At 38.3% G+C, this 27,858-nt stretch overlaps 1 protein-coding gene across 1 annotated transcript in view; it reads right to left on the reverse strand.

Moving 5' to 3' along the window:
- Positions 1–27,113, reverse strand: part of LOC139161659 (cytosolic phospholipase A2 zeta-like) — a 52,893-nt gene extending 25,780 nt beyond the window's left edge. Inside the window, exons 1-14 of the mRNA XM_070741136.1 lie at positions 27,101–27,113; positions 23,859–23,888; positions 23,650–23,771; positions 21,005–21,077; positions 19,252–19,388; positions 17,666–17,803; positions 14,879–14,922; positions 14,390–14,432; positions 14,167–14,233; positions 9,365–9,534; positions 7,463–7,576; positions 3,665–3,702; positions 2,469–2,610; positions 1,249–1,385 (exon numbers count right to left, since the gene is read on the reverse strand). Of these exons, the coding sequence (XP_070597237.1) occupies positions 1,249–1,385; positions 2,469–2,610; positions 3,665–3,702; positions 7,463–7,576; positions 9,365–9,534; positions 14,167–14,233; positions 14,390–14,432; positions 14,879–14,922; positions 17,666–17,803; positions 19,252–19,388; positions 21,005–21,077; positions 23,650–23,771; positions 23,859–23,888; positions 27,101–27,113 (1,268 nt within the window). The remainder of the gene's footprint in view (positions 1–1,248; positions 1,386–2,468; positions 2,611–3,664; positions 3,703–7,462; positions 7,577–9,364; positions 9,535–14,166; positions 14,234–14,389; positions 14,433–14,878; positions 14,923–17,665; positions 17,804–19,251; positions 19,389–21,004; positions 21,078–23,649; positions 23,772–23,858; positions 23,889–27,100) is intronic.
- Between the last annotated feature and the right edge of the window lie 745 nt (positions 27,114–27,858).

Raw genomic sequence — 27,858 nt, forward strand, 5'->3', positions numbered from 1 at the left:
TGCTTCCTTGCTTCCTTGCTTCCTTGCTTCCTTGCTTCCTTGCTTCCTTGCTTCCTTGCTTCCTTGCTTCCTTGCTTCCTTGCTTCCTATTTATTTTGTCAAGTATGTATTGGTAGTATACAAAGAAACAAAATTGTTTATATACATGATACTGGTATTAATAAGAGAGAACCTTAGGAGAGGGATGGTAGGCATACAGGTGTACTTATGCATGCCTCTTACTGATCTTTTAGGACCTTTTACTGACCTTTTACTACCAGACTCTATTGTTTCATCACCAACCTCCAAAACTTTATCTTAGAGTATCCACTGCTGACCTCACCTGAATAATCCAGGTGAGGTCAACAGTGGATACTCTAAGGGTAAAGTTTTGGAGGTTGGTGATGAAACAATAGAGTCTGGTAGTGAGTTCCATGCATTAACAACTTGGTTGCTGAAGTCATATTTTCTACAGTTGAGTTTGGATTGGTTAACTCTGAGTTTGTATCTGTTGTTGTTATTGTCATCTGTTGTTGTGGTTGAAGCTGAAGTAGTCATTGACAGGTTTTTCAACATTATCTTCTGTAAAGTCAATAGGTGTCAATTTCTGCAACCATTCTTCATATATTTTAGCCTCTAGTCCCCTAATCATCTTCTCTGCACTTTTTCTAGAGTCTCCACTGATTGATTGATTGATTGATTGATTGATTGATTGATTGATTGATTGATTGATTGATTGATTGATATGCCGCCTCTCTCCAGAGACCTGGGGCAGCTTACACCATGCAAAAAAGAATAATACAATACGTTAAATCCAATTAAGTAAAATTAAATAAACTACTCTAAATAGAGTAGTTTATATCATGGTGATCAAAACTGGATGCAGTATTCCAAGTGTGGTCTTCTCTAAGCCTTATTAACCAATTAAGAAAAGATTTGTTTCTGCATGGAGTTATGCCTTCTGTTTAACGATGGCCCTTCCTCACTCTCTCATGGTGTTGTTGTGCATCATGGCAGCATTCTTACCAAGTTCAACAGTATTCTGTTCACACTTGCCAAATACAGTCTCTACAGCTTCCAGTAGCTTACAGCTACGCCATATCTAATAGGCTCTGTCATAACACTTAAGCCAATTACTAAGTGACAGGAATCAAGGTCATCTATTTTTATTGTAGCCATGAAGGTGTCAGTATCGAACTATGATAGCAAATTTTATCTAAACAGACATTTAACCGAGGTTGGAAGGGATATGGATTTATGATTACATACCATGTAGACCCTGAGATGCCACTGAAATATGTGAGGGTATCTAAGAGGCCCAGCTGTTGTAACCCAGACAGGCTTCCATAACAACTGGTCATTGCTCTCATCCCTCCTCCAGAAGCTATTACAGCCACTGTGGGAACCTAGAAAAACAGAGAGATGTACTTAAGGCAGATAAAAATGATACTCACTCTGTCTCTCTTTTCTTTAGATGATATATATCCAAGTAGTCTTTGATTTACAGCCTAAACAACCATTCAAAGTTATGACAGTGCTGAAAAAAACAGACTTATGAGTGATTCTTGTAGTCTGTCTATTTTGTAACATCTTCGGATGATATGATCAAAATTTGGGAACTTGACAACCAGCATATATTTATGAATCATTGGATATGAGATAAGCAGCAAACAAATTTTTATAAATATATAAATGACAGTTTCGGTGTCTCAGGATCATGTAATTTCCATTTGTGGCCTTTTCAGAAGTTTTCTGAGAAGCAATTCATGTGAATGTCTATTATCAGTTATCCAGGCCACGGTTCTCCTAAAGATGCTTTTTCAAAAGGCAACTGGACTTTCTGGGGTTTTTTTGAAGATGTTTTGCTTCTCATCCAAGAAGCTTCTTCAACTCTTCTTGTTCCCTCGCCATTTGAACGGTGTTCATCCCAAAGTATACTGCTAAATGTCTATGGAGATTCTCAGTCACCCAAGTCATGCTTGTCCCAAAGGCAGCAGGACTTTCTTGTTTTTCTTTGAAGAAATTTAACTTCTCATCCAAGAAGCTTCTTCAGCTCTGAAGAACCTTCTTGGGTGAGAAGCGAAACATCTTCAAAGAAAACAGGAACAATAAAATGAGAATAAGAAGAAAGCATTTGTTGCACAGCATTTTCTTCCTTAAAAATAAATTTTGCACTGTTAAAATATCTAGGATTTCTTAGGCTCAGCTAATTTAACTGGTCAAGGAAGGATTCAGTTTCCTTTTGTGCTCCCAATGCTGCCCAAGGAATCGTGAGTGTTGAAGTCCACTCACTTTAAACTCGCCAAATTTGATACATACTGACTGAGGACATCAATTCCAGACAATCAAGAAAAAAGATAGAGTTTATTTATTTTTTAATTAAACATGTACTTAATTCCTCAAGTTTGAGCTGTACCCCCAATGAAAATAAAAAGAAAGCTGATCTTAGAAAAACTAAATAAATATATTGATAAAAAGGCGTGTTCTACCTCATGAATCCAGGGTGACACCCTCAGCTTTAATAGTTTCTTTAACGCATGAGAAACAACAGTCCTCCTTCTTGACAAAAATTCTTGCTCTCCCTTACAAAGTTTAAAGCCAATACGCATATCCATATCAATAGGATGGTTCCTAGAAAGGAGCAAAAAAGAATAAAAATATCTACATTCTACCCTTCCATCTAATTGATTCAGTGTATAGTAAAAAGTCAACTGCATGTCATTATTCTTTGTTTTAACCAGTAGAAGCAGGGGTGGGCAGCAGGCAGGATGGGGTGGAACACAGTTCCACTGGCGGAAATGAAGATGTGCGTGCAGCTCCAGCAGATCGGCAGCTGTCACTTCCTGGATTACTGGTCTCATCTCGGCTCTCCTTTTTTTCCCTGCTGCTGCTGCTGCTGCCTCTGCGCTCCTTGCTTTTTCCCTCTTTCCTCCTTCCTGGCCTTGGACAAGCTTCCCTCTAAGCTTGTTCGAGGCCAGGCCCTGCTCAGCTCCCCTCCAGCCTCATGCAGCCACCTCCCGCCTGATGTGCAAGCAGAAGGCATGGGTGGAAACGGCACTGTCAGCATTTATGCTTCTGGCAGCACCCATTCGCCTAGCTACCCAGCCTGAGGCAGGGGGTGACCCAGGAAACAGGGGGTGACCCAGGAAACGCAAAGCAAATTGTCACCCCAGCGAGCGACACTGGTAAGGTTGTAAGTCAATGACTTAACAGTTCACTTGAATGATGATGATCATTCAAGCCACTCCCACCTGGTCACATAGCCAGCAAGCCATTCCTACCCAGTCACATGACCACTAAGCCACACCCACAAAATAAGCCACACCCACAGTATGGCAGTAAAAAAATTGGCTGCCCATTACTGAGTAGAAGCATATTTTTCCTTAATTCCATGATACTAAAAGCCAGTTTATCCCATTACTTGGACATAATATAAGTTAAGGTAATATAAAATCTCCATCAAGTTAGACTCACTCCTGGTGTCTTCATGAATACATTTGTGTGGCTTTCTTGGAAATGTTTTGCCACAGCCTTCTTCTGGGATATTTGTTTCAATTTCCCACTCTAACTTACAACCCTGGCATCCCGTTCTTCAACATAGACAGATATTTTAATCTTTACATTATCTTATATATAATAGTGGTGCTGAATCTTGATTTTTACAGATATTTTCTGATGTACACACCTTTCTTCAACTTTCATGGTCAGATCCAAAGCTTGATCCTGGAAGAAGAAGAATCCTGTTAAATTTACTAATGCAAAATACAATGTTTAACTTTATTTTTGTATTAAGAAAACTCCCTTGCTCTTTTTCTATCTCTGCTATAATCCAAATCTTCATTCTAAATAGGAAGCAATTAAGTGAAGATATTCCTTTTCTTCACAGTTATGCCACATTGTTTGCTAAAAGGGTCTATGGACTTTCACATAGACACCACTTTGACTCTTTAACTTCTCATAAAACAATCATTGGTGCTACACATCAATTGTCCTCATTTACCACCATTCCTGAGTCAAGAGCTAGCCAAAACAGTAGAGGCACTTAGAAATAAGCAACTATAAATTATTCTATCACCATGATCATTTCGGCTTTGGGATGCAGAGATTTTGCTAAGAGTAAAAATAATAATAATAATAATTTATTAGTTTTGTATGCCGCCCCTCTCCGAAGACTCGGGGCGGCTCACAACAATGATAAAAACAATATTATACTGGCACAAATCTAATATTAAAAAAACCTAAAACCCTATCATAATTAAAAACCAAACAGCACATACATACCAAACATAAATTATAATAAGCCTGGGGGAAAGGTGTCTCAAATCCCCCATGCCTGGCGGTATAGGTGGGTCTTAAGTAGTTTACGGAAGACAAGGAGGGTGGGAGCAGTTCTAATCTCCGGGGGGAGTTGATTCCAGAGGGCCGGGGCCGCCACAGAGAAGGCTCTTCCCCTGGGGCCTGCCAGACAACATTGTTTAGTCGACGGGACCCGGAGAAGGCCAACTCTGTGGGACCTTATCGGCCGCTGGGATTCGTGCGGTAGCAGGCGGTTCCGGAGGTACTCTGGTCCAATGCCATGTAGGGCTTTAAAGGTCATGACCAACACTTTGAATTGTGACCAGAAACTGATCGGCAGCCAATGCAGGCCACGGAGTGTTGTAGATACGTGGGCAAATCTGGGAAGCCCCATGATGGCTCTCGCGGCCGCGTTCTGCACGATCTGGAGTTTCCGAACACTTTTCAAAGGTAGCCCCATGTAGAGAGTGTTGCAGTAATCGAACCTCGAGGTCAATTAGTAAAAGAGTGTACAACACCATGGTTTCACACCTCAGCAAAGTAAAGAGAATGCTAAGGAACCAGGAGGTGGTATGAAGAAATATACGTATAAGGTAACTTCCATACTCTTGGAGATATATTTTTCCATATCAGCTTTTCAAAAGATGTTGCAAAGAAAATTGCACATCACCATAATAGAGACCCAGTATATTGTACTGGCTGAATACTGCCTTAGAAGCCAAGAGATTGAATTCTATCTCTGCCTGAGGCATGAAAACCAACTGGGTGACCTTATGCCAGTCACATTCTGTCTTTCAGTCCAATTCACCTTATTGTTGTGAGAAAAACAAGAGGCAGGAATATTAGGTATGTTTGTTGCTTTCAGTTGGCCAAAGTAGAAACATAGAAACATAGAGGTCTGATGGCAGAAAAAGACTTCATGGTCCATCTAGTCTGCCCTTATACTATTTCCTGTATTTTATCTTAGGATGGATATATCTTTATCCCAGGCATGTTTAAATTCAGTTACTGTGGATTTATCTACCACGTCTGCTGGAAGTTTGTTCCAAGGATCTACTACTCTTTCAGTAAAATAATATTTTCTCATGTTGCTTTTGATCTTTCCCCCAACTAACTTCAGATTGTGCCCCTTGTTCTTGTGTTCACTTTCCTATTAAAAACACTTCCCTCCTGGACCTTATTTAACCCTTTAACATATTTAAATGTTTCGATCATGTCCCCCCTTTTCCTTCTGTCCTCCAGACTATACAGATTGAGTTCATTAAGTCTTTCCTGATACGTTTTATGCTTAAGACCTTCCACCATTCTTGTAGCCCGTCTTTGGACCCGTTCAATTTTGTCAATATCTTTTTGTAGGTGAGGTCTCCAGAACTGAACACAGTATTCCAAATGTGGTCTCATTTGGAAAATTATAAAAAACATGATAAAAAATTAGTAATAACAATAATACGGAACCCCAAGCTGTATAGAGGGGAAGGGGAAATGATATAGAACCAAAATAAAAATTAAAGTTTGGTATCAATTAATTACCAATTATTAAAGTAGGGACAATTAGAAAATTATCCAATAACAAGAAAAAAATAGAGCCAGTTTGGAGTGGTGGTTAAAGTATTAGGCTAGAAGATGGTGAGTTCTAGTCCTGCCTAAGGCATAAAATCAGCTAGCTGATGTTGGGCCAGTCACTTTCTTTCAACCCTAGGAAGAAGGCAATGGCTTGATATTCCTGTAAAACTTTGTCAGGAAGACTTCTGGGACTTATCCAGGGAGTCTCTGAGAATCAGACGTAATTGAATAGAAGGGAGAAATGGACGGAAAGAATAACATTCTAATTGCACATATTACAAAGATATCAATATAAAATTAATGGGATGCTAAATAAAAGAATCAAAGTTTGCTAACTGAAATTTATTTATGTATTTATTTATTAGATTTGTATGCCGCCCCCCTCCGTAGACTCGGGGCGGCTCACAGCAATAATAAACAATATGTAACAAATCTAATAATTTAAGAGAAACACTAAAAAACCCATTATCAGAGGAAAATATTGGGGCCTGGATGGGTGTCAACAGACTCAAACTCAACCCTGATAAGACAGAGTGGCTGTGGGTTTTGCCTCCCAAGGACAACTCCATCTGTCCATCCATTACCCTGGGGGGGGGAAATCACTGACCCCCTCAGAGAGGGTCCGCAACTTGGGCGTCCTCCTCGATCCACAGCTCACATTAGAGAAACATCTTTCAGCTGTGGCAAGGGGGACGTTTGCCCAGATTCGCCTGGTGCACCAGTTGCGGCCCTATCTGGACCAGGAGTCACTGCTCACAGTCACTCATGCCCTCATCACCTCGAGGTTCGACTATTGTAATGCTCTCTACATGGGGCTACCTTTGAAAAGTGTTCGGAAACTTCAGATCGTGCAGAATGCATCTGCGAGAGCAGTCATGGGTTTCCTAAGGTATGCCCATGTTACACAACACTCTGCAGTCTGCATTGGTTGCCGATCAGTTTCCGGTCACAATTCAAAGTGTTGGTTATGACCTATAAAGCCCTTCATGGCACCGGAGCAGAATATCTCCGAGACCGCCTTCTGCCGCACGAATCCCAGCGGCTGGTTAGGTCCCACAGAGTTGGTCTTCTCCGGGTCCCGTCGACTAAACAATGTCATCTGGTGGGACCCAGGGGAAGAGCCTTCTCTGTGGCGGCTCCAACCCTCTGGAATCAACTCCCCCCAGAGATTAGGACTGCCCCCACCCTCCTTGCCTTTCGTAAACGCCTTAAAACCCACCTCTGTCGTCAGGCTTGGGGGAACTGAGACATCCCCCCCCCTTGCCTATATAGTTTTGTGCATGATATGACTGTGTGTATGAATTTCATATATTGGGTTTTTTTCTTTTTATACTTTTTAATGTAAAACTGTTATTTTAGATTTTAATTATTAGATTTGTTACCATGTATTGTTTTTATCACTGTTGTGAGCCGCCCCGAGTCTACGGAGAGGGGCGGCATACAAATCTAATAAATAATAATAATAATAATAAAATATAATGGAAGAATGTCCTCTCTCTGAGATGCTGCAATCCGAGAACATGAGATATCAAAATTACTTTCCCCAACAATATTGTGCAGTACAGAATCAGCACCAGGTTTTATATCATGCCTATTACGTTGACACAAAGTTTTAACCATTTACCTTTCCTATAGGTACATTCATTTCAACTTCCTTTCCACAAGGGATTTCAGAGACTGGAATAATTGCATTCCCAACCAATGAAGTCTTCATCTGTAAATCCTCACTCCATCCTTCCTAGGAACCAAACAAAGTTGCTGTAAATTATATTATACCAAGCTACATAAATGCCAGCAGGAAAACTATCCAAAAATAGGAAAATGGGAATGCAAACTTTAACAGAAGGCCAATGTCAGCTGCAAAATGCCTGGAATGCCTAGAACACATTGGTGCTTCTACTTCCCATTGCAAAAGTTTACAGATGTAAGGGATTTTTTTTGTTTCTTTAAAATTATTCTAGGTGGGCTGAGGACCCCTGAGAAATAATGGTAACTAGTGCTTAGTTATGGGGTTACAATGCTTAATTTTATTAAGGGTTCATTTAAAAATATTTTCAGGAGTCAGTGAAATTGAATAAAATTGCATGCTTAGCATAGACATCAGAGAGTTATTGTTAATGGCGAGTATTCTGAGCAGAGACAGGTTACAAGCGGTGTGCCACAAGGGTCTGTTCTGGGACCTATTCTTTTTAATATGTTTGTGAGTGACATAGGGGAAGGTTTGGTAGGGAAGGTTTGCCTATTTGCCGATGAGTCTAAAGTGTGCAATAGGGTTGATATTCCTGGAGGGGTCTGTAATATGATAAATGATTTAGCTTTACTAGATAAATGGTCAAAGCAATGGAAACTGCAGTTTAATGTTTCCAAATGTAAAATAATGCACTTGGGGAAAAGGAATCCTCAATCTGAGTATTGCATTGGCAGTTCTGTGTTAGCAAAAACTTCAGAAGAGAAGGATTTAGGGGTAGTGATTTCTGACAGCCTTAAAATGGGTGAGCAGTGTGGTCGGGCAGTAGGAAAAGCAAGTAGGATGCTTGGCTGCATAGCTAGAGGTATAACAAGCAGGAAGAGGGAGATTGTGATCCCCTTATATAGAGCGCCGGTGAGACCACATTTGGAATACTGTGTTCAGTTCTGGAGACCTCATCTACAAAAAGATATTGACAAAATTGAACGGGTCCAAAGACGGGCTACAAGAATGGTGGAAGGTCTTAAGCATAAAACGTATCAGGAAAGACTTAATGAACTCAATCTGTATAGTCTGGAGGACAGAAGGAAAAGGGGGGACATGATCGAAACATTTAAATATGTTAAAGGGTTAAATAAGGTTCAGGAGGGAACTGTTTTTAATAGGAAAGTGAACACAAGAACAAGGGGACACAATCTGAAGTTAGTTGGGGGAAAGATCAAAAGCAACATGAGAAGATATTATTTCACTGAAAGAGTAGTAGATCCTTGGAACAAACTTTCAGCAGATGTGGTTGGTAAATCCACAGTAACTGAATTTAAACATGCCTGGGATAAACATATATCCATTGTAAGATAAAATACAGGAAATAGTATAAGGGCAGATTAGATGGACCTAAAGAAAATTCACAAAAACGGGGGGGAGGCATATTTATGTGCAAAATAAACCAATAAGGATTAATTTCTTCAGTTCAATTTTCATATCATTGTGTGCAGAAATGTTCAGACTACTTTCCAAGTGAAAAAAGTATTCAAATTGACCAAACATAAGCACTGCAAATGAAGAGTTTTCGGTCCGGGTCAGGGTGACCCGGGAACAGAAGATTTGTTACTTTTCTTAAACAGAACAGCAGGGTTAAGGCAGAGTTGATGGGTATTTGTATAAAGCCACTGTTGGCAAATGAAATGCTTCTCATCAATTTACTTATTCTCCCCTTATGAATTTGTATCAAATTTATGTCTAATTATTGCAGGGCCATTATTTATACATGCCTACTTGTTGAAATGGGGATGCTTGTTCTAATAATTGAGGCTCTAGCAAGCAAATGCACCATCTTACCTCTAGTATTGCTATGGTTTGTAACAATTTCAGGTTCATGTGAGAGGACACTTCTTTGTTCACGTGAAAGACAAATGGAATCTCCTCATTGTTTTCTACATTTTCTCCACAGAACACTGTTAATTGGTTTTCAAAAGACCCAGGTACTGATAAGTTGATTTGGCAATTGTCTAAAAGTGAAAAGAAGCGTTTAAAATCAACTGGCTTTTAAGAACATCATGAAAAAAACCCATGTCTTTTCCACAGAACCCTAGAAACAGAATAGTTATGAATCAGCTATAAATCAATTGATTTATTCCCTTGATTGAGGGAGGAGGTGGTGATAATGGTAGTAGTGGGAGGGAGTTGTGGGAGTGAATAATTTGAGTGTTACTCAAGTGTCAAAGGCATTCTGTTTATAATGTAATGTTAATAAATTATTGCTTTGTTGTTATGTTGCTTTGATTGATTATAACGAAGGTCCTCAGATACCTTTAGGGATTGGAGTGGCATTTAAGTTCTAGAAAACAGGTACATGTTCTGCTGAAGAAATAATTCCATATTAAAGTAACCTGAATACAACAATTGAATGATGCAAAAGCAGTATATTAAGAATATTCAGACTATTATTTTTTTCCATACATGGGTCTAAACATTTTTTAAAGAAAATCTCTCATCCTTGAATAATTGTATTGTATCACAAGTAGCAATTCTAAGCAAGTTGTACCCTATTACAGTGAGCAAGTAATTTCCATTTTAAAAAGATAAGGCAACAGAGACTTCAGTTGACTAATATAATATGAAATAAATCACAAAAGCAGAAGTCAAAGAATTGGATGGGGGGGAAGACTCCTGTCAAACAGGCTACTTACCAGAGCCTACAAAACTTTTGCCAGACCCATCCCCGAATACAGCTTATCTGTTTGGAACCCATATCGCATCTCAGACATTAACACCCTTGAAAATGTTCAAAGATACTTCACCAGAAGAGCCCTTCTTTCCTCCACTCGAAGCAGAATACCCTACGAAACTAGACTTACAATCCTGGGTCATTGAAAGCTTAGAACTATGACACCTTAAACATTATCTAAGTATTGCCCACAAGATCATATGCTGCAATGTCCTCTCTGTCAAAGACTACTTCAGCTTCAACCACAACAATACAAGAGCACACAACAGATTCAAGCTTAATATTAACCGCTCCAAACTTGACTGTAAAAAATATGACTTTAGTAATCAGGTTGTCAAAGCGTGGAACTCATTACCGGACTCTGTAGTATCATCCCCTAACCCCCAACATTTTACCCTTAGTCTATCCATGGTTGACCTCTCCAGACTCCTAAGAGGTCAGTAAGTGGCGTACATAAGCGCACTAGAGTGCCTTCTGTCCCCTGTCCTATAGTCTCTCCTATATCTCATATTTCTTCTCTACTATATCCTCTATAACCTTCATTGTATATTATTGTGTATTGGACAAAATAAATAAATAAAAATAAATAAATAAATAAAAAATAGGGAGCACCCTATCAAATCCTGTACTTGTTATCAGTGGTGTTCCCAAAGCAGTGCTGTAGGACTAACACTCTTTATACTTTACATAAATGGCCTTTGTGATCATATTAAAAGCAACTGCATACTCTTCGCTGATGTTGTAAAATTATTCAACACCATCAGCAATGCTGCTACCTTTCAAAAAGACCTAGACTTTGTCAGAATAATCGAGCAAGTGGCAACTTCAAATTTCAACCAACAACTGTTCTGTCTTATATATTGGCCAAAAAAATCAGAACATAAAATACAAACTGGATGGACACAACCTTGTAGATGACCCACACTCTGCCAAAGACCTTGGAGTACTTATCTCTAATGATCTAAATCAGTGTTTCCCAACCTTGGCAACTTGAAGATATTTGGACTTCAACTCCCAGAATTCCCCAGCCAGCAAATGCTGGCTGGGGAATTCTGGGAGTTGAAGTCCAAATATCTTCAAGTTGCCAAGGTTGGGAAACACTGATCTAAATGCCAGAGCTTAGGGCTCATCTGTCTGGAACCCACACTGCATATTGGACCTTAATACTATTGAGAGAGTCCAAAGATATTTCCCAAGAACAGTCCCCCACTCCTCTACTCGCAATAGAATACCTTATGCCACCAGACTTAAAATTTTGGGCTCAGACAACTTAGAACTAGGTCATGCCTTCAGTCTGACCTAAGTATAGTACATACAATTATTTCCCGTCAGTGATTACTTCAATTTCAATGTGGAGGACAGAATAGCACTAAAGCCAGTGCTGGCAAGCCACAAGCTGATGGGTAATTCTGTGAAAGGTTCCAGGTCAGCATGGCAAAGCGCTCTGACCTGTATGCCTTTTTGTCCAACGTGACATTCCATACATTTCTCACCTTCCCTTGGAAGACATGCTTCCTTATCAGTTGCAAACAGCTCTGGAGGAGACCTCCATAAAGCAGGTAGGCAATGGTCTTTAAAGCATCAACATAATTGATCACTCACTGTCCAGGAGGTAAAGCACAAAGCCTACATGCATTAAACCAACCAATAGGATCCTGTATTCTCTAATACCCAATGAGATGTAACCTGATGACTAATGGTATGTTTTATTTTATTTATTTTTATTTATTTATTCATTCGTTTATTTATTTAGTCAAACAATTATAGGGTGATAATTTGTACAAATAAAACATTAGATAAGTAATAATAAAAAGTAACAAAAGAAGACAATAGGACAGGGACGGTAGGCACAGTGGTGCGCTTATGCACGCCCCTTACAGACCTCTTAGAAAGGGGGAGAGGTCAACTGTAGACAGTCTAAGGTTAAAGGTTTTGGGGTTAGGAGTAGAAACCACAGAATCAGGTAGTGCATTCCAGGCGTTGATTACTCTGTTGCTGAAGTCGTATTTTTTGCAGTCAAGTTTGGAGCGGTTGACATTTAGTTTAAATCGATTTCATTCTCGTGTGTTGTTGCAGTTGAAGGTGAAGTAGTCATTAAAAGGTAGGACATTTTGGTATATGATTTTATGAACTATAATTAAGTCGGAACGGAGACGACGGAGTTGTAAGTTGCCTAAACCATGAATTTCAAGTCTGGCGGAGTAAGGTATTTTGTTGTGAGAAGAGGAATGAAGGGCTCTTCTTGTGAAATATTTCTGGAATCTCTCAATTGTGTTGATGTCAGATATGCAATGTGGGTTCCTTTTCTTTGACTGAGTGATGATAATAAAAGGAAGGGCCAGGCTTTGTCCTGAAAAAAGTGCCTTCCCACATGATGCCATGATGCCTTTCTGCCTCTTGATTGACAATATTCAACCACAACAATACATAAGCACACAATAGATACAAACTTAAAGTAAACAGCGCCAAACTCGATTGCAGGAAATAAGACTTCAGCAACAGAGTGATCAATACTTGGAATACACTACCTGACACTGGTTTCTTCCCCACCCCCACCCTCCTGCCAAACTTTAACCTTAGACTAGTGATTTTCAACCTTTTTTGAGCCGTGGCACATTTTTTACATTTACAAAATCCTGGGGCACACTTCCAACCAAAATGACACAAGATGACACTCTAAGACACTCTCCTCTCTTTTTCCATCCCTGTCTCCTCCCCCCCTTGTGTGTGTGTGTGCGTGTGTGTGTATACACACTCTTGAACCATTTCCAAAAACAGGTGAGGGCTGGGGGGTTTTCTCTCTCTTATTCTTTGGGTGCTTTTTTATCATATGCTTTAAACCAAGAGTCACTTCTCTCTCTCTTTTGTTTCTCTCTCTTTCCTCTCCTTCTCTGTCTCAATCATTTTCTCGTTTCTCTTTTTTCCTCCCCTTTTTGCTCATTTCTCTCTGTCTCTCTCTCCCTTCCTCTCCTTTTCTCTCTCTCTCTTGCTTTCTTTCTCTCTCTCTCTCTTGCTTTCTTTCTCTCTCACTCTTGCTTTCTGCTTTCTATTTTCTTTCTCTCTTGCTTTCTCTCTCTCTCACTCTCTTTCTTGCTTTCTTTTTCTCTATTTCTCTCTCTCTTGCTTTCTTTCTCTCTCTCTCACTCTCTCTCTCTCTCAGCAAAAAGTTGCAAGACTGGAACCTGAGCTTCCTTCTTCGCGGCACACCTGACCATGTCTCGTGGCACACTAGTGTGCCACGGCACACTGGTTGAAAAACGCTGCCTTAGACTGTCTACTGTTGACCTCACCCCATGTATGGGGCATACAGAAGTGCACCAACGTGCCTGCCATCTCTGTCCTAATGTCCCCCTTTATTTGTATCCATTTCATGTATTCATAGCCATGTTTATACCTATATCTCTTATCTAATATATGTTTGACAAAATAAATAAACAATCTGTAGAGTATTTTCATAAGAAAAAAAGTTCCTGGCTAAAGACTCTTAGGGAATTTAGTTTAGGATTGTGGGAATTATAGCTAGGAATGACAGTCTGGGAAACAACCCTGTGGCACAAACAATAAAGTAAGAGGTCTAGAACATGCTAGCGACATAACAGCAAAGAAACAAAATTTTGCCACCCAGATCTAGGAGCCCTAAGTATAAAAAATCAGTTTAAGTTGTGCAGGTTTGCTTTCCATTGGTTATGGGGTCTGTAGCAAGGACACAGCTTAATAGCTGACTTTCTACAGATAAAACGTTCTGTAGTAATTCCAGTGCAATATCACTTTATCTGTACCAGAAACCCACCTTCAGGGATTAGAATGTGTGAAAAAATGTGTACTTGATTAAACATATTTATTTCAATCATATTAGCACTTGGTTTATAAGCCATTGCCTTCTTTCCAAGAACTGTGGTTACAAAGGACCTACCCCTTATTATCCATGGAGCCATCTTACTTTTATTGATACTTCCTTTAATACACAGACAGGGTTGTGCCTACATAAAAAAAGAAATCAAATTGGGGAGAAATGACTATGGAATTGTATTAATTATTATTTTCTTCTTAGGATTAAAAATAGGATTATAACTTATATAAACAAATCATTTACCTAATTAAGGGTCTCAATAACCGTTATTATTCCCTTTACTCACCACAAGAATTCCATTGGTAACGACCCTACAGGGAGGATGTTTGCTGTGGAAATTAAAATATTTGCTTACTTTTCTTTGATTATATAAATCAAAATAACAGTACAATGAAAACAATAACATTCACTAGAAGCATAAGCTTTAAAAATTGCAGTTCTAGTAGAAAATTGGTCCAAAACTATAGAAATATTCAGAATAAATGGAATTCCTCACCTGAACACCAAAGACACAAGTGTACCAGACATGTAGCGTTCAGAAGGGCATTACATTAGAAAGATTTTAGGGAGGTTTTCAAGATTCTGCTAACAAACCTTATAAAAATAAAAGACCATTCATGGAATTACTGTAATGTCTATTTCTCGATCAGGCCTATCCTGAAGAGCTGACAAATAATTGCAATGCTTCAATAATAGTTTAAGTTTAAACAAAACATGGATTAAAGAATATGTCTACATGTTATTACATCACGATGGAGGAAAGGTAACACCTCACCATTCTTCCAATGAAAATTCAACATCCAGTTCTGCTCTTTTCTCCTTGAAAGTTGAGACAAAAGAAAATTTAAAAGAGTGTCAAGTCAGCACCAAGATAGCCATAGCTACACAAATGCTTACGCACACATCTGCTTCCTTAATGAATTTTTATTACAGTTCTGACTATATCAATGTTAAATAAAGCACATAAATATGTATTTTTTCTGCCAATGTAGCTGTTTACAACTTAATTCCTTGTGTTGTCATAGATTACACTACTTACTTAGCATCTTGTGATTGATTCATATCCCTCACCACTGTCAAACTGCATTAATATTAGTCTTCTCGTCATTCCTATCACCCATCTCTTCCCATTTACGACTGCATGACTGTAATATTTACATTTATATTGATATTGATATTGTTTCCTGATTGCTTATTTTTACCTGAGGACAACCATTAAGTGTTGTACCTCTTGATTCTTGACAAATATATCTTTTTTTATGTACACTGAGAGCATATGTGCCAATGACAAAATTCCTTGTGTGTCCAATCACACTTAGCCAATAAATAATTCTGTTCTGTTCTGTTATGTTCGATTCGATTCGATTCGATTCGATTCTATATTATTTAGCTTATTTTGAAACAAAAACCAAAAAACCAAAAACCAAATCCTCTCCTGTTGAAAATATCAAGCACTTTTCCAGATACTGCAGTGAGTGAATAATATGATCAACATTCCTTGAGAACACCAAGTTGAAGCTGAGATTATATTATCTGGTTCACAAATAAGGGATAAACTATTTACAATGATGTAAACTAGGTATAAAAGATTACCTAGATTACCCTGTTGTAATCTATAAAAGCATAGATCTTGGGAATCTGAAAAATGTAGCATTACTACATTCCTTTATTTAACCTATTATTCAGAAGGAGGGTCTAACCTCAAGCTAACATTTTATTAATTGGACTTTATAATAAGGTCATCAAGGATCAGATAGTAACTGATTCCAAGAAGATTAAAGAAATATGGGAGGAGTATATGGAAAGTTTGTATCATAAGAATATCAATATTTGAGATACTTTAGAAAATATTGTCTGGTTAGAATAAAACATGATTTTGGTTAGAACAAAAAATGATGTTCAATGGCGACAAGAGCAAAGTCCTTCACCTAGGTAAAAAAAAAACTAGACATACATACAGCCTGGGAGAAACCCCACTTAGCAGTAGTGACTGTGAAAGAGATTTGGAGTCTTGGTGGATAATCAACTAAACATGAGCCAGCAATGTGCAGCAGCAGCCAAAAAAGCCAATACAATCCTAAGCTGCATCAACAGGGGGATACACTCCAAGACCAGGGAAGTATTAATACCACTCTACTACACCCTGGTCAGCATCCAGTTCTGGTCACCACATTTCAAAAGAGACATTGAAACTCTGGAGAAGGTGCAGAAAAGAGCAACCAAAATGATTAGGGGACTTGAAACCAAGACTTACGAAGAGAGATTGCGGGAACTGGGCATGGATAGCCTAGAGAAAAGAAGGGCCAGAGGGGACATGATAGCAGTCTACAGGTACTTGAGGGGTTGCCACAGAGAGGAGGGGGTCACTCTATTCTCCAGAGCACCAGAGGGCCGGATGAGGAACAATGGCTGGAACCTGACCAAGGAGAGATTCAGCCTAGAAACAAGGAAGAACTTCCCGATGGTCAGAGCAATCAACCAGTGGAACAACCTGCCTGTGGAGGTTGTGAACTCCCCAACTCTGGACATTTTCAAGAGGAGATTGGACTGCCATTTGGCTGGGGTACTATAAGATTCCTGCTCAGGCAGGGGGTTGGACTTGATGACCTGCATGGTTCCCTTTCTAACAATATATAAACAAATAAATAAAATAAAAATAAAAATAAAAATAAAAATAAAAATAAAAATAAAAATAAAATAAAATAAAATAAAATAAAATAAAATAAAATAAAATAAAATAAAATAAAATAAAATAAAATAAAATAAAATAAAATAAAATAAAATAAAATAAAAAATAAAATAAAATAAAATAAAATAAAATAAAATAAAATAAAATAAAATAAAATAAAATAAAATAAAATAAAATAAAATAAAATAAAATAAAATAAAATAAAATAAAATAAAATAAAATAAAATAAAATAAAATAAAATAAAATAAAATAAAATAAAATAAAATAAAATAAAATAAAATAAAATAAAATAAAATAATTAAATACATAAATATAAATCAATCAATCAATAAATAAATAAATCTCCAGTCATTACTTCAATCATTAATAACCTGTATCAAGGAAAACAAAATATCCTTAATTTCAGAACCAGCAAAATAATGCCTGGGATCATCCAATGTTGGGCCCTTGTTACCTTCTCCAGGCTCCTAGAAAGGCTCTGAAGCCTGGGAGAGCAAAAAAAAAATGGAAGTCAACAATTGGAACGTTTCTGGCCTCCCGAGCACCTCCAGAGGGGGTGGGAAAGGCCGTTTTTGCCCTCCCCAGGCTCCTAGAAAGGCTCTAGATCTTGGGAAGAGCAAAAAAACAGGCCTCCCCGACCCTTTCTGGAAGCTAAAAACAGGCTGTTTCCCAAATCCTAGTAGGCCCGAGAGGCCCAAAAATCAGCTGGCGTGTGCACGCATGCACACCGGACCTGAGCTGATGTGCCCACTGATATGGACATGGTGCCATAGGTTCCCCAGCATGGATATAAAACTATTTAGTATTGAATCATTCTTGCACAGTTTGACCTCCAACATAAGCCCTCCCTCATGTTATAAAGAGAGTCTCACCTCATAATTCAACACAAATGTGTGTGTCATATTCTGTCCTGGAGCAATATTACCTAGGTCAAAAGCGACGGAAGTATCATAACTGTTCAGACTGCTCAGCAAAATGCCTCTGTTGTAGAATGACAACTCCAGAATATTCTGCAAAGTGCAAATGAGAGCCTATTTTAACAAATAACAAACGTTTTCTCACTTAGTAATATTTAATGAGCCGTAGTGGTGCAGTGTTTAGAATGCTATATTGCAGGCTAATTTTGCCAACTGCTAGCAGTTCGATTCTCACCTGATCAAGATTGTTTCAGCTTTCCATTCTTCTGAGGTTGGTCAAATGAGGACCCAGATTGTTGGGGGCAACCTGCTGACTCTGAAAACCACTTAGAGATGGTTGTAAAGCACTATGAGAAGGTATCTATGTCTAAGTGCTTTGCTATTGCTAGTTAACATTGTTAGAAAAAGAAAAAAGAGTTCATTCCAGAGTGTACAATTTGATTTCTTAAGAAGGGGTAGGCTAATTGAAAATGTAAAATCGAAAAAGTTGGGCCGGGGTGGCGTAGCAGGTAGAGTGCTGTACTGCAGGCCATTGAAGCTGACTGTAGATCTGTAGGTCAGCAGTTGAAATCTCATCACTGGCTCAAGGTTGACTCAGCCTTCCATCCTTCCAAGGTGAGTAAAATGAGGACCCGGATTGTGGGGGCAATATGCTGGCTCTATTAAAAAGTGCTATAGCTAACATGTTGTAAGCCGCCCTGAGTCTAAGGAGAAGGGCGACATAAAAATCGAATGAATGAATGAATGAATGAATGAATGAATGAGTGAGTGAGTGAGTGAGTGAGTGAGTGAATGAATGAATAAATAAATAAATGTAGTTCATTCTACTTACAGATCAGCTATTTGTACAAATAATATCAGCATATAAATCATATGCTGTAAGACAGATGCTAACATTTATATATAGCTGTTTCATTTATATTGAACTCTTTCAACTCAGCAGTCAGTCATTTTTGACACTGATAGACAGAGGTGGTGGTTCATCAACTCATTTGTCTTACCTTTTACCCACACATAGACCTAAATACACCAAAATTCTTCCCCAACTGAAGAAACAATGATCTTAAGTACACCTTGGATTAATAACTTGCCCAAACTTTCACTTTTATTAGAATACAATTACTATATAGTGACCACCAATTAGAGTACAATTTCCATATAGTGATAGTCTGAGTTATTATAGAGTTATTCAACAGATACATCCAACTGGATTAGTGATCATGGGAAAATTTGATGGACTGGGTAGGGAACATTTATCATTTCCCTAAACACTGGTGAACAAATCCATCATTAAAGCAAATGTGAATTAGTTCTAATGCAAATATTGTCCAATTTTTCAGTATTACTCTTTCTGTATTTTCATACAGAATTTTATGTAGAAGTGAAAATCTCAGCTAGTTACCTTGTTCATCATAGTTTTGTGGCATAGTTTGGGGGGGGGAAAGAACCCTGTCACATTTTTGTCATAAGATATAGCTGAGTAGACCTTGTATGACAAAGCTTCGCTCCTCAATAATAGGAATGATAACGAACAAACTCACCTTTACAGCACTATGGATTCGGTAGTGGAAAGTTGTGTTCCATTCAGGATCACTGCTGTTATAGACAACTGGAGTTCTTCTTATCAATGGTGATGCCGTAGGAAGCTTTAAGGCCACATAACAATCTGATTTAGACACTATAATAATTTTTAAAAGGTCAGAATAGGGGAAGCCTAGAAAAGTTCTTTTCTTCATGTATCAATAGCATTTTATAACCACTAGGCAGGTATAAAGAGAGACCAAGGCTAAAATCCTAAACCTGAATAGAAAGTACAACCAATACTGTGATATTTATTTTTGAGCATGTACTGTTAATCTAAAATGGAGAAACGTCCTACCACCTTTTGAATAGAAGTGATTCTGCTATTAAAATAAGCATTTAAATGTTCATGCCAGTGCCAAATTTTCATGTCAATTAGTCTGTAATAATTTCTAGGCAGGGGAGTTATGAAACCCTCCTAATAGGAATTTCCATATGTATAGTAATCATTCCACTTCTTTTCACCACTTCCCTTCAGCCGTTCTCCTTTCCATATAATTGATTAAGTGCCTGTTTTAATATTGTTGTGGTTGGCTCTGCCCCAAGGAATGTGGAGGTGGATGCAGGGGAAACATCAACGTGTCATAGGCCTGTTTTATTGCCAACAGAGTCAGGTAGTGCTGTTTCCTCGGACGAAGAAGAAGGTGGGGGTGACTTGGAAGAGGTGGGCTTGGCACATAGCCCAAGAAGCCAATCTCCATTATATTCGGTTGATTCGGATAAGGAAGTGTTAGACCCACTCATGCACAGAATTATGCATCGAAGAGACCAATTGAAGAAATATTACAGGAAATAAGAGAGGCCACCTGTGTTTGGGTGGGACTCCAGTAATTAGAGCTGCTGATGTACTGTAAATAGCAGCGTGCTGGCTTGGCCGTTGTGGAATTTTATCTGATCGTTATTTCTTCAGGACCGTGCCTTGCTGTTTCCAGACTTTGTTTGTTGATTTTTCATGACTTTGAAACCAAAGCAGAGCAAAGTGTGGGGGTCTCACTTTGTGGAAGAAGGAGGGCTATGATATTCCTTCACAGCTGCTAGCTAAGTACTTAAGGACTGATTAAGGGGATTGTACAGACTACCAGGTTGTTTTGGGACGAGTGCTCTTTGTAATACAAAAAGGGTGCTTTGTTTCTTTTGAATTTTTGTGATAAAGAACATTGTTTTTGAACTTTCAAGAGTGTGTGTCTGAAATTTGTACCCTTGAATTTTCGGGAGACTCATACCATAGAGTCCGGCAGAACAAATATCTAGAGACTTTTGTTTAGAAGTGTGCCATGCACTTGTACAAATGTAAAATCCCACACCTATAATGCAAAACTCTCCCCATGCATGATTGTAGATCAGCGGTTCAGATCTCATCACCGGCTGAAGGTTGACTCAGCCTTCCATCCTTCCGAGGTGGGTAAAATGAGGACTCGGATTGTGGAGGCAATATGCTGGCTCTGTTAAAAAGTGCTATTGCTAACATGTTGTAAGCTGCCCTGAGTCTAAGGAGAAGGGTGGCATAAAAATCTAATAAATAAAATAAAATAAATACAAATGACCTTCCCCCCCCACCCTCTGGAAGGCAATAGGTTCACCATCACAGGATTATGATAAAGTTGATACCATCTTGATGATATATGATGAATTGGTGTGCTGTGAAGAATAATTAACATTTATCTCTTGAACAACATAATATATTCAATCAATTTAAATAAATAAATTACTTACATAAATCTAAGCCATAAATGTTTCTGGCTCTCAGTACTTTTACTGTGAGGTTATAGTAAGGGTGCACCTCAAACTGAAACAACAAGGAAGATTGTTTTAATTTTAAAAAACAAGAAATATATTTGGAAAGCCTTCTAGACACTTTGAATTCTCAGCCCCTTTGGTCAACCTTTACTGTGTTAACTGTAAATTCTGGGAGTTGAATCCCTATAACCTCTAAAAGGCTGCAAATTGCAGATGGATGTAAGAGGCAACATGTAAATATAAAAGTATATGCATAAGAGGAAAGTGGGTATTTTAACTTAATGGTTAATTAAAATAATTACTAGTTATAGTATTATGTAAGGAAGCTATAGACAATCTGATAGTCTTTAGATAACTCTGACCTGTTCCCTATCATCATGGCCAATGGCAAAGAACTGTAGAAGTGCTATTTCAAAATATCTGGAACATATTTGGATCTATCCCTGGGTACTTTAAACTAATTCAATTCTTTATTTTATTATGTTAAAAATACTGGAACAAGTCTACAATTATCATCAGGTATTTAATTAGATGTGAATAGCACAGCATTACTACTATAGTATAAAGTACAGAAATGGTTTATCATTGTTTTTTTCTCACACCAACATTGGGATTTTCTATCTAGGTACTAACTGGACTCAACCATTCTAAGTTTCTTAGATCAATCAAGGTCAGCTAAGAGCTAGTCCCTGTTGTAGATGCTACAATAAGGAGGTAAACAAAAGCAGTTAAGGATAACCTGGGCATGGAATTGGGGAGATGGTGAGCTCCACTTCACTGGTTGGGTGTCCCATCCCTTAGGGCAGGGCCACCATCAGGAATTTTGGGGCCCCATACAGCCTAAGTGTCTGGGGGGGGCCGCCATTTTAAAACTACTGCCCCCAAATCCCGTGCCATGCCCACCATGGCCACACACCCTGGGCAAGCCCTCCCCCAGCCCTCTGAGGTCAAACACAGCCCTCTCTCACTCTCTTCCTTCCTCTCTCATCTCTTTCTTTCTTTCTTTCTTTCTTTCCCTTTCTCTATCTTGCTTTCTTCCCCTCTCTCTCTTCCTTCCTCTTTCTCTATCTTGCTTTCTTCCTCTCTCTCACTCTCTTCCTTCCCCTCTCATCTCTTTCTTTCTCTCTTTCTCTATCTTGCTTTCTTCCTCTCTCTCACTCTCTTCCTTCCCCTCTCATCTCTTTCTTTCTCTCTTTCTCTATCTTGCTTTCTTCCTCTCTCTCACTCTCTTCCATCCTCTCTCATCTCTCTCTCTTTTTCTTTCTTTCTTTCTTTCTCTTTCTCTCTCTTCCCCCTCTTGCTCTCTCTCTCTTTTTCTCACTTTCTCTCTCTTGTTTTCTTTCTCTCACTCTTTCTCTCTCTCGTTCTCTCTCTCTTGCTATCTCTTTCTCTCCCCCCCCCTCTTTCTCTCTCTCTCTCTTTCTCACTTTCTCTCTATCTTGTTCTGTCACTCTCACTCTCTCTCGTTCTCCAGACGCTGGTGAAAGTGATTTTCAATGTCCCTGCCAGCCTGCCCGGACCATTCAAATTAAGAAAAAAAAAAGCTGGCAAAGGTTTTCTTTCATTTTTCGGCAAGAAAAACCTTGGCCGGCGGAGGAGAAAGAGAGGTGGATCGGGTGGGTGGGCGTTCATGCGGGGGGCAGCGGTGAGTAGCCAGGGACGTGAGGGGGCTAGAGGAGCGGGGGGGCTGGGGGCGGCCGCGGCATGCGCACCCTTGGAAAAGGGTGTGCGGAGCTGGGGGGCGTTTTGGGATGCACTGGCTAAGGCGTGCGCAGCCTACAGCTACAGGGAATGCCCCAGCCGCCCAAGCCTCGTTCCCCAATGACGCCACCCCGAAGGGGCTCCTACCTTCGCCGTGCGCTCCAAGAGAGGGCCGGTACTGCGCCTGTGCGAGCGAGGAGCTGGAGCTCAGTGTCGGCGCTGCTCACTGGGCACAAATTACTGCAGGCGCCAGGGGGCCGGCAAAACCATCCGGGCCCCCCCTATTTGTCAATTTGGCCGGGCCCCTGACGCCACTACCAGTAGTACCACCCTATCGGCGGCCCTGCCTTAGGGAGATACATCTGGTGGGATATACTAGGATGGAACCCATTAAATGGCTTGTATGAATGTGTGTTGTTGCTGGTGGGTGGGGGTAGGGGTTTATTATTTTATTATTCTATTATTTTATTATGATTAAATGTTATGTTATGCTATGTTATGCTATGCTGCGCTGTACTGTGCTATATTATATTGCTTTACGTTATATTTATTATATTATATTATATTATATTTGTTACATTATGTTGTGTTGTGTTATGTTATATTGTTTATTTTTATTTTTATTCTTTTTTTATTTCTTTTATATGGTGTTTTTATACCCATGTAAGCTGCCTAGAGTCACCAGGGCAATATAAATTTTTAAACTTAAAAATTAAATTTAAAAAATTAATAAATATCTGTCCTGAAAAGCTAAATTTGGGTTCAGACAAGAAGTTGGATGTGATGAGCCACATGACTCCCTCCAAATCTGGACTCTATAGGTGTATTTAGTTATCTGCTTTTTATAATAGGAAACAAATATTATTTTACTCTAACTCAACACTTGCTTAAAGAATTTAAATACATTTATATTCACATACTTCCATGTCTTTTTTCTTGATAATATTAATAGCCAGAAGTGGCAGCATTCGAGTCGATAGTCGGCCAAGCATTGCTGAAGATAGTATCAGCAACAGAGAAGAGGCTAAGGAACATGCTGACCCTATAGTAAACACAATGAAAACAGAAGGGCTTCTGAGGTCACTGAACAGTAAGTATATCATTATGTCCTACCCATCATTTAAGTTACCTTCTGCAGCTTGCTCCGACTCCTGCCTCTCTAAAAATAAAAACAGAATAATTGGGGAAAATAGCCTCCTGAGATTTGTAACATTTGCCCTAAGGATTTGAATGAAATATTTGTGTTGAGAACCAGGAAATGCCAGTTTTATCCTTCATTCTTTAGTCAGAGAACGACTAAATAATGTCCTTTTAAATTAGGACTCAATTTATTCCACAGGAAATACTTGTTGCAATCCCTACAGAAGGAAGAAAACAGTTCTCCTTTCCAAATTGAAACAGTAACAACAGATTTAAACTACCAAGTACAATGTAAAATAATATCACAATGCACCTACATATTATTTCTGGTAAATTCTTCTCCATTCTAAACACACTGGTACAGAGAAATCCCCAATTTATTTATATTTCTGTTACAGATTTTGAGCATCACCTGTCTCAAAACATTCCACCCATCATTTTGTGCTACAATTAATAATTATTGGTGTCAAGGAGTGAAGGAAGACCTATGAATTTCATGCATGGTATGAATTATGATATTTAAACTATGGGTGCACAGCATGTTGGTATTCATCCTTAAAGAATTAAAAATAGAACCGATTCAGATATTAGAAAAGAGTGCCTTGGGGAGCAGGTCTGTTTCTCATTATAAATAAGCCACAATCTGTACAATCATGTACAAGCAATCTAAAGACTTAATCCACCACTGTGTTCCTGTTTAAGAGGATTAGGAGAAAACCAGAAAGTAAGGCACAATAGCCATGTTCATATGACATTGCTGTCTCGGTCATGCCAGTCAGATGAACAACCTTCATATGTTGGTATCCTGTGAACTAAGATGATATGATCAGTATACAACATACCCCCTTTTCAATCAATATCATCATTTAGGGAAAGAGAACTGAAATGATAAAGATTGCAGTTGGAGAGTATCAACATTTGCAAATGTGGCATTCTGTTCACAAACATGTGTGCGTCATTATTGAACAAATTGTCTGAAACATGTCTAATTAACAAATAATATCACAATGGATACATATTATTTTTGGTAAATTCTTCTCCATTCTAAACACACTGGTACAGAGAAACCCCCAATTTATTTATATTTCTGTTACAGATTTTAAGCAAACAAAGTATTATATTCAATGTAAATAAACTCACTGCTATAAATTTTATATATATATAAATTGTACGTGTATTAGGATTAAATTATTAACAGCTGTGTTTTGCAGCAAAGGATGTATTTTTTGTTTATTGCATTGGCATCCTTCAGTCTCCAAAGACCATGGTATCATGCTAAATTATAGTATATATTCTGCACCAATAATCAAAATCAAAGTAAGCTTAAAGATACAATTAAATTGTAGAAGACTAATGCACACATTAATATCTATTTCTGATAGGTTAAATCAGACTTCAACATTAAGATAGACTAGGTTTTTGTGGAATCTTCTTACTATAGTTTTGAAATGAAAAACAGATTAAATTAAACTGAGAACGCTCAGTTTGAAATTCTGTTGTACTCTGACATTTGAGAGCTGTACTAGCTGGTTTCAAGCATTTTATTCAGAGTCACTTCAAGATAAACTGAATCTTCCCATGACTTTCAACATTCACAGACATTTTTAACGGAGTTTACTACAGGCAGTGCTTATTATGAGGAGCTTCATATCTGAATGTACCTCTGCAGTAATGGAAAACAATCTACTTTTATAATGGAAAGTTCCTTTTTCTCCTACTAAATTCCTGTAGTATGTGGTTTGGCAAGGAGATTCACAATAAATGGGAGAGAGGCATCAGCAGAAACAAACAATATTTGAAGAGAAAATACTTTGCAGTAAAAAAAAATGAGTTTAGTAAAAATTACTAATTGAAATATTTGTCCTGAATAATTTTCTATCTAGTCAGAATACTGGGATTGTTAGTACTCTTCTTATGGGGTAAATTTGACTTACACCACAAAACAAAACAACAGACCTTGAGAGAGATATGTTGAAACTGAGTTGGCTCAGTTTCTCAACTGAAACTAAGTGACTTTCAATAGATAGTTCTAATAGAATACTACCTTACTAGAAATTCTAACTGTCGTTGTTCAAATGTCAATGGAACAATGGAACTTTGGCTATGGTCATGGAAAGCATAAATAATAAACATATCCTTCTATTAATAATTTGTGTAACCTTTAAAGGACTACATGAGCAGAGTCAATGAAATCACTGTGTGTAATAAAGCAGCCAACTTATTGGCCAAGCTCCCAATCATTTAGCTTGCAATTGATTGATTGATTGATTGATTGATTGATTGATTTGATTTTTATGCCGCCCTTCTCCTTAGACTCAGGGCGGCTTACAACATGTTAGCAATAGCACTTTTCAACAGAGCCAGCATATTGCCCCCACAATCTGGGTCCTCATTTTACCCACCTCGGAAGGATGGAAGGCTGAGTCAACCTTGAGCTGGTGATGAGATTTGAACCGCTGACCTGCAGATCTACAGTCAGCTTCAGTGGCCTGCAGTACAGCACTCTACCTGCTGCACCACCTCAGCAATACCATCCATAACAAATTGCTATGCGACCTAAAAGATTTTATGAGGGGAAATTGCCATTATACAAATATAACATGATGCCTGACCTAACAATGTTGGTCATTGTATTTCAGTGCTGAAATCATAAAGTCATTTACCCCACTTTGCCTACATTGTAAAATTTGCCACTTCTGAGATGAGGCAGAGCAGATGTAACTGATTGGGCAATAGAAGTGACTTATAAACTAGTTTAACTGTTGCAAGGCAATTAATTATGTGGTCACTTCATTGGTGGCCTCAATAGGTGTCCTTGGGTTGCCCTGTGTATAAAGCAAATATTATCTAATTTTAAGAACTTACTACTATGACACCCTGTTATTGTTTTTATAACATTTGTAAAACTACCGGCCAATCAGGAAGTATTAAAGCTAAGTCATCGTTAAAGGGCAATTTCTAGTGCAATGTAGTAAAAGGAATAATTTAACTTTCTTTCCCAGTCGTGATCCTAATAACTCAGTATACTATTTCATAGATTTCTGCGGGATTCTTCAGTTCCAAAAATATATTTTAAAAAGATGCAATTGCCACTTACAGATGGGGATTTCAGTTTCTGAATCTTAAATTATACCATTATGCATACTTTTGACTAGTAGCAATTTTTGTATATCTTCATATTCTACAAATTCTCCTTCCTGGATTATTCAGAATAGTAGTTACATGCATTACCTTTAAATAACATGTCTATTGTAATCCAAAATAAAATGTATTTATTATATGCCCTGTAACCATTATTTAGCTTTAAAAACTGTGGTATATTATTTCTGCAAAATTGACTTTTGTTCTTTTTCATTTCCTAAATCAATATATGATAATCCAGCTCAAAACAAATACAAATGAGATGTACTTTTTTGATAAATGTAGGGATCTTTATACTAAATCAAATAGTAGATTGTAACAGTGAATTTTACCATTTTCCGTATTTAAAAATGAATACTATTTGTCAGTTGCCCTCCACTGGTCATATTTGAAATTACAATATTGATTGACATTTCATTTTGGAAATGACATTTTTGGTTGCTGAGAGCAATCAGTAAATTTTACCAGACTGAAAAGCTAGCAATCAATGATCTCTACTCAAAGGACAGTGGTCCTAGAATCTAGAAACTGGAATCAGGCAGCAACCAAAGTATATTTCGTATATTATTTTAAAATTGTTTTTAGTGTTTTAATTGTAATGAGCCTCAGTGGCAAAGTAGTTAAAATGCAGTACTGCTGACTACTTCTGCTGACTGACTGCAATTGGGCAGTTCAAATCCCACCAGGCTCAAGGTTGACTCAACCTTCCATCCTTCCGAGGTGGATAAAATGAGGACCCATATTGTCGGGGCAATATGCTGACTCTGTAAACCACTTAGATAGGGCTGTAAACAAGGGTGGGCTACTGCCTGGATGGGGAGGGTGCAGTGCGGTAGCGAAAATGGAGC

This window comes from Erythrolamprus reginae, chromosome 1 (genome assembly GCF_031021105.1).
Source record: "Erythrolamprus reginae isolate rEryReg1 chromosome 1, rEryReg1.hap1, whole genome shotgun sequence".
NCBI lineage: Eukaryota > Metazoa > Chordata > Lepidosauria > Squamata > Dipsadidae > Erythrolamprus > Erythrolamprus reginae.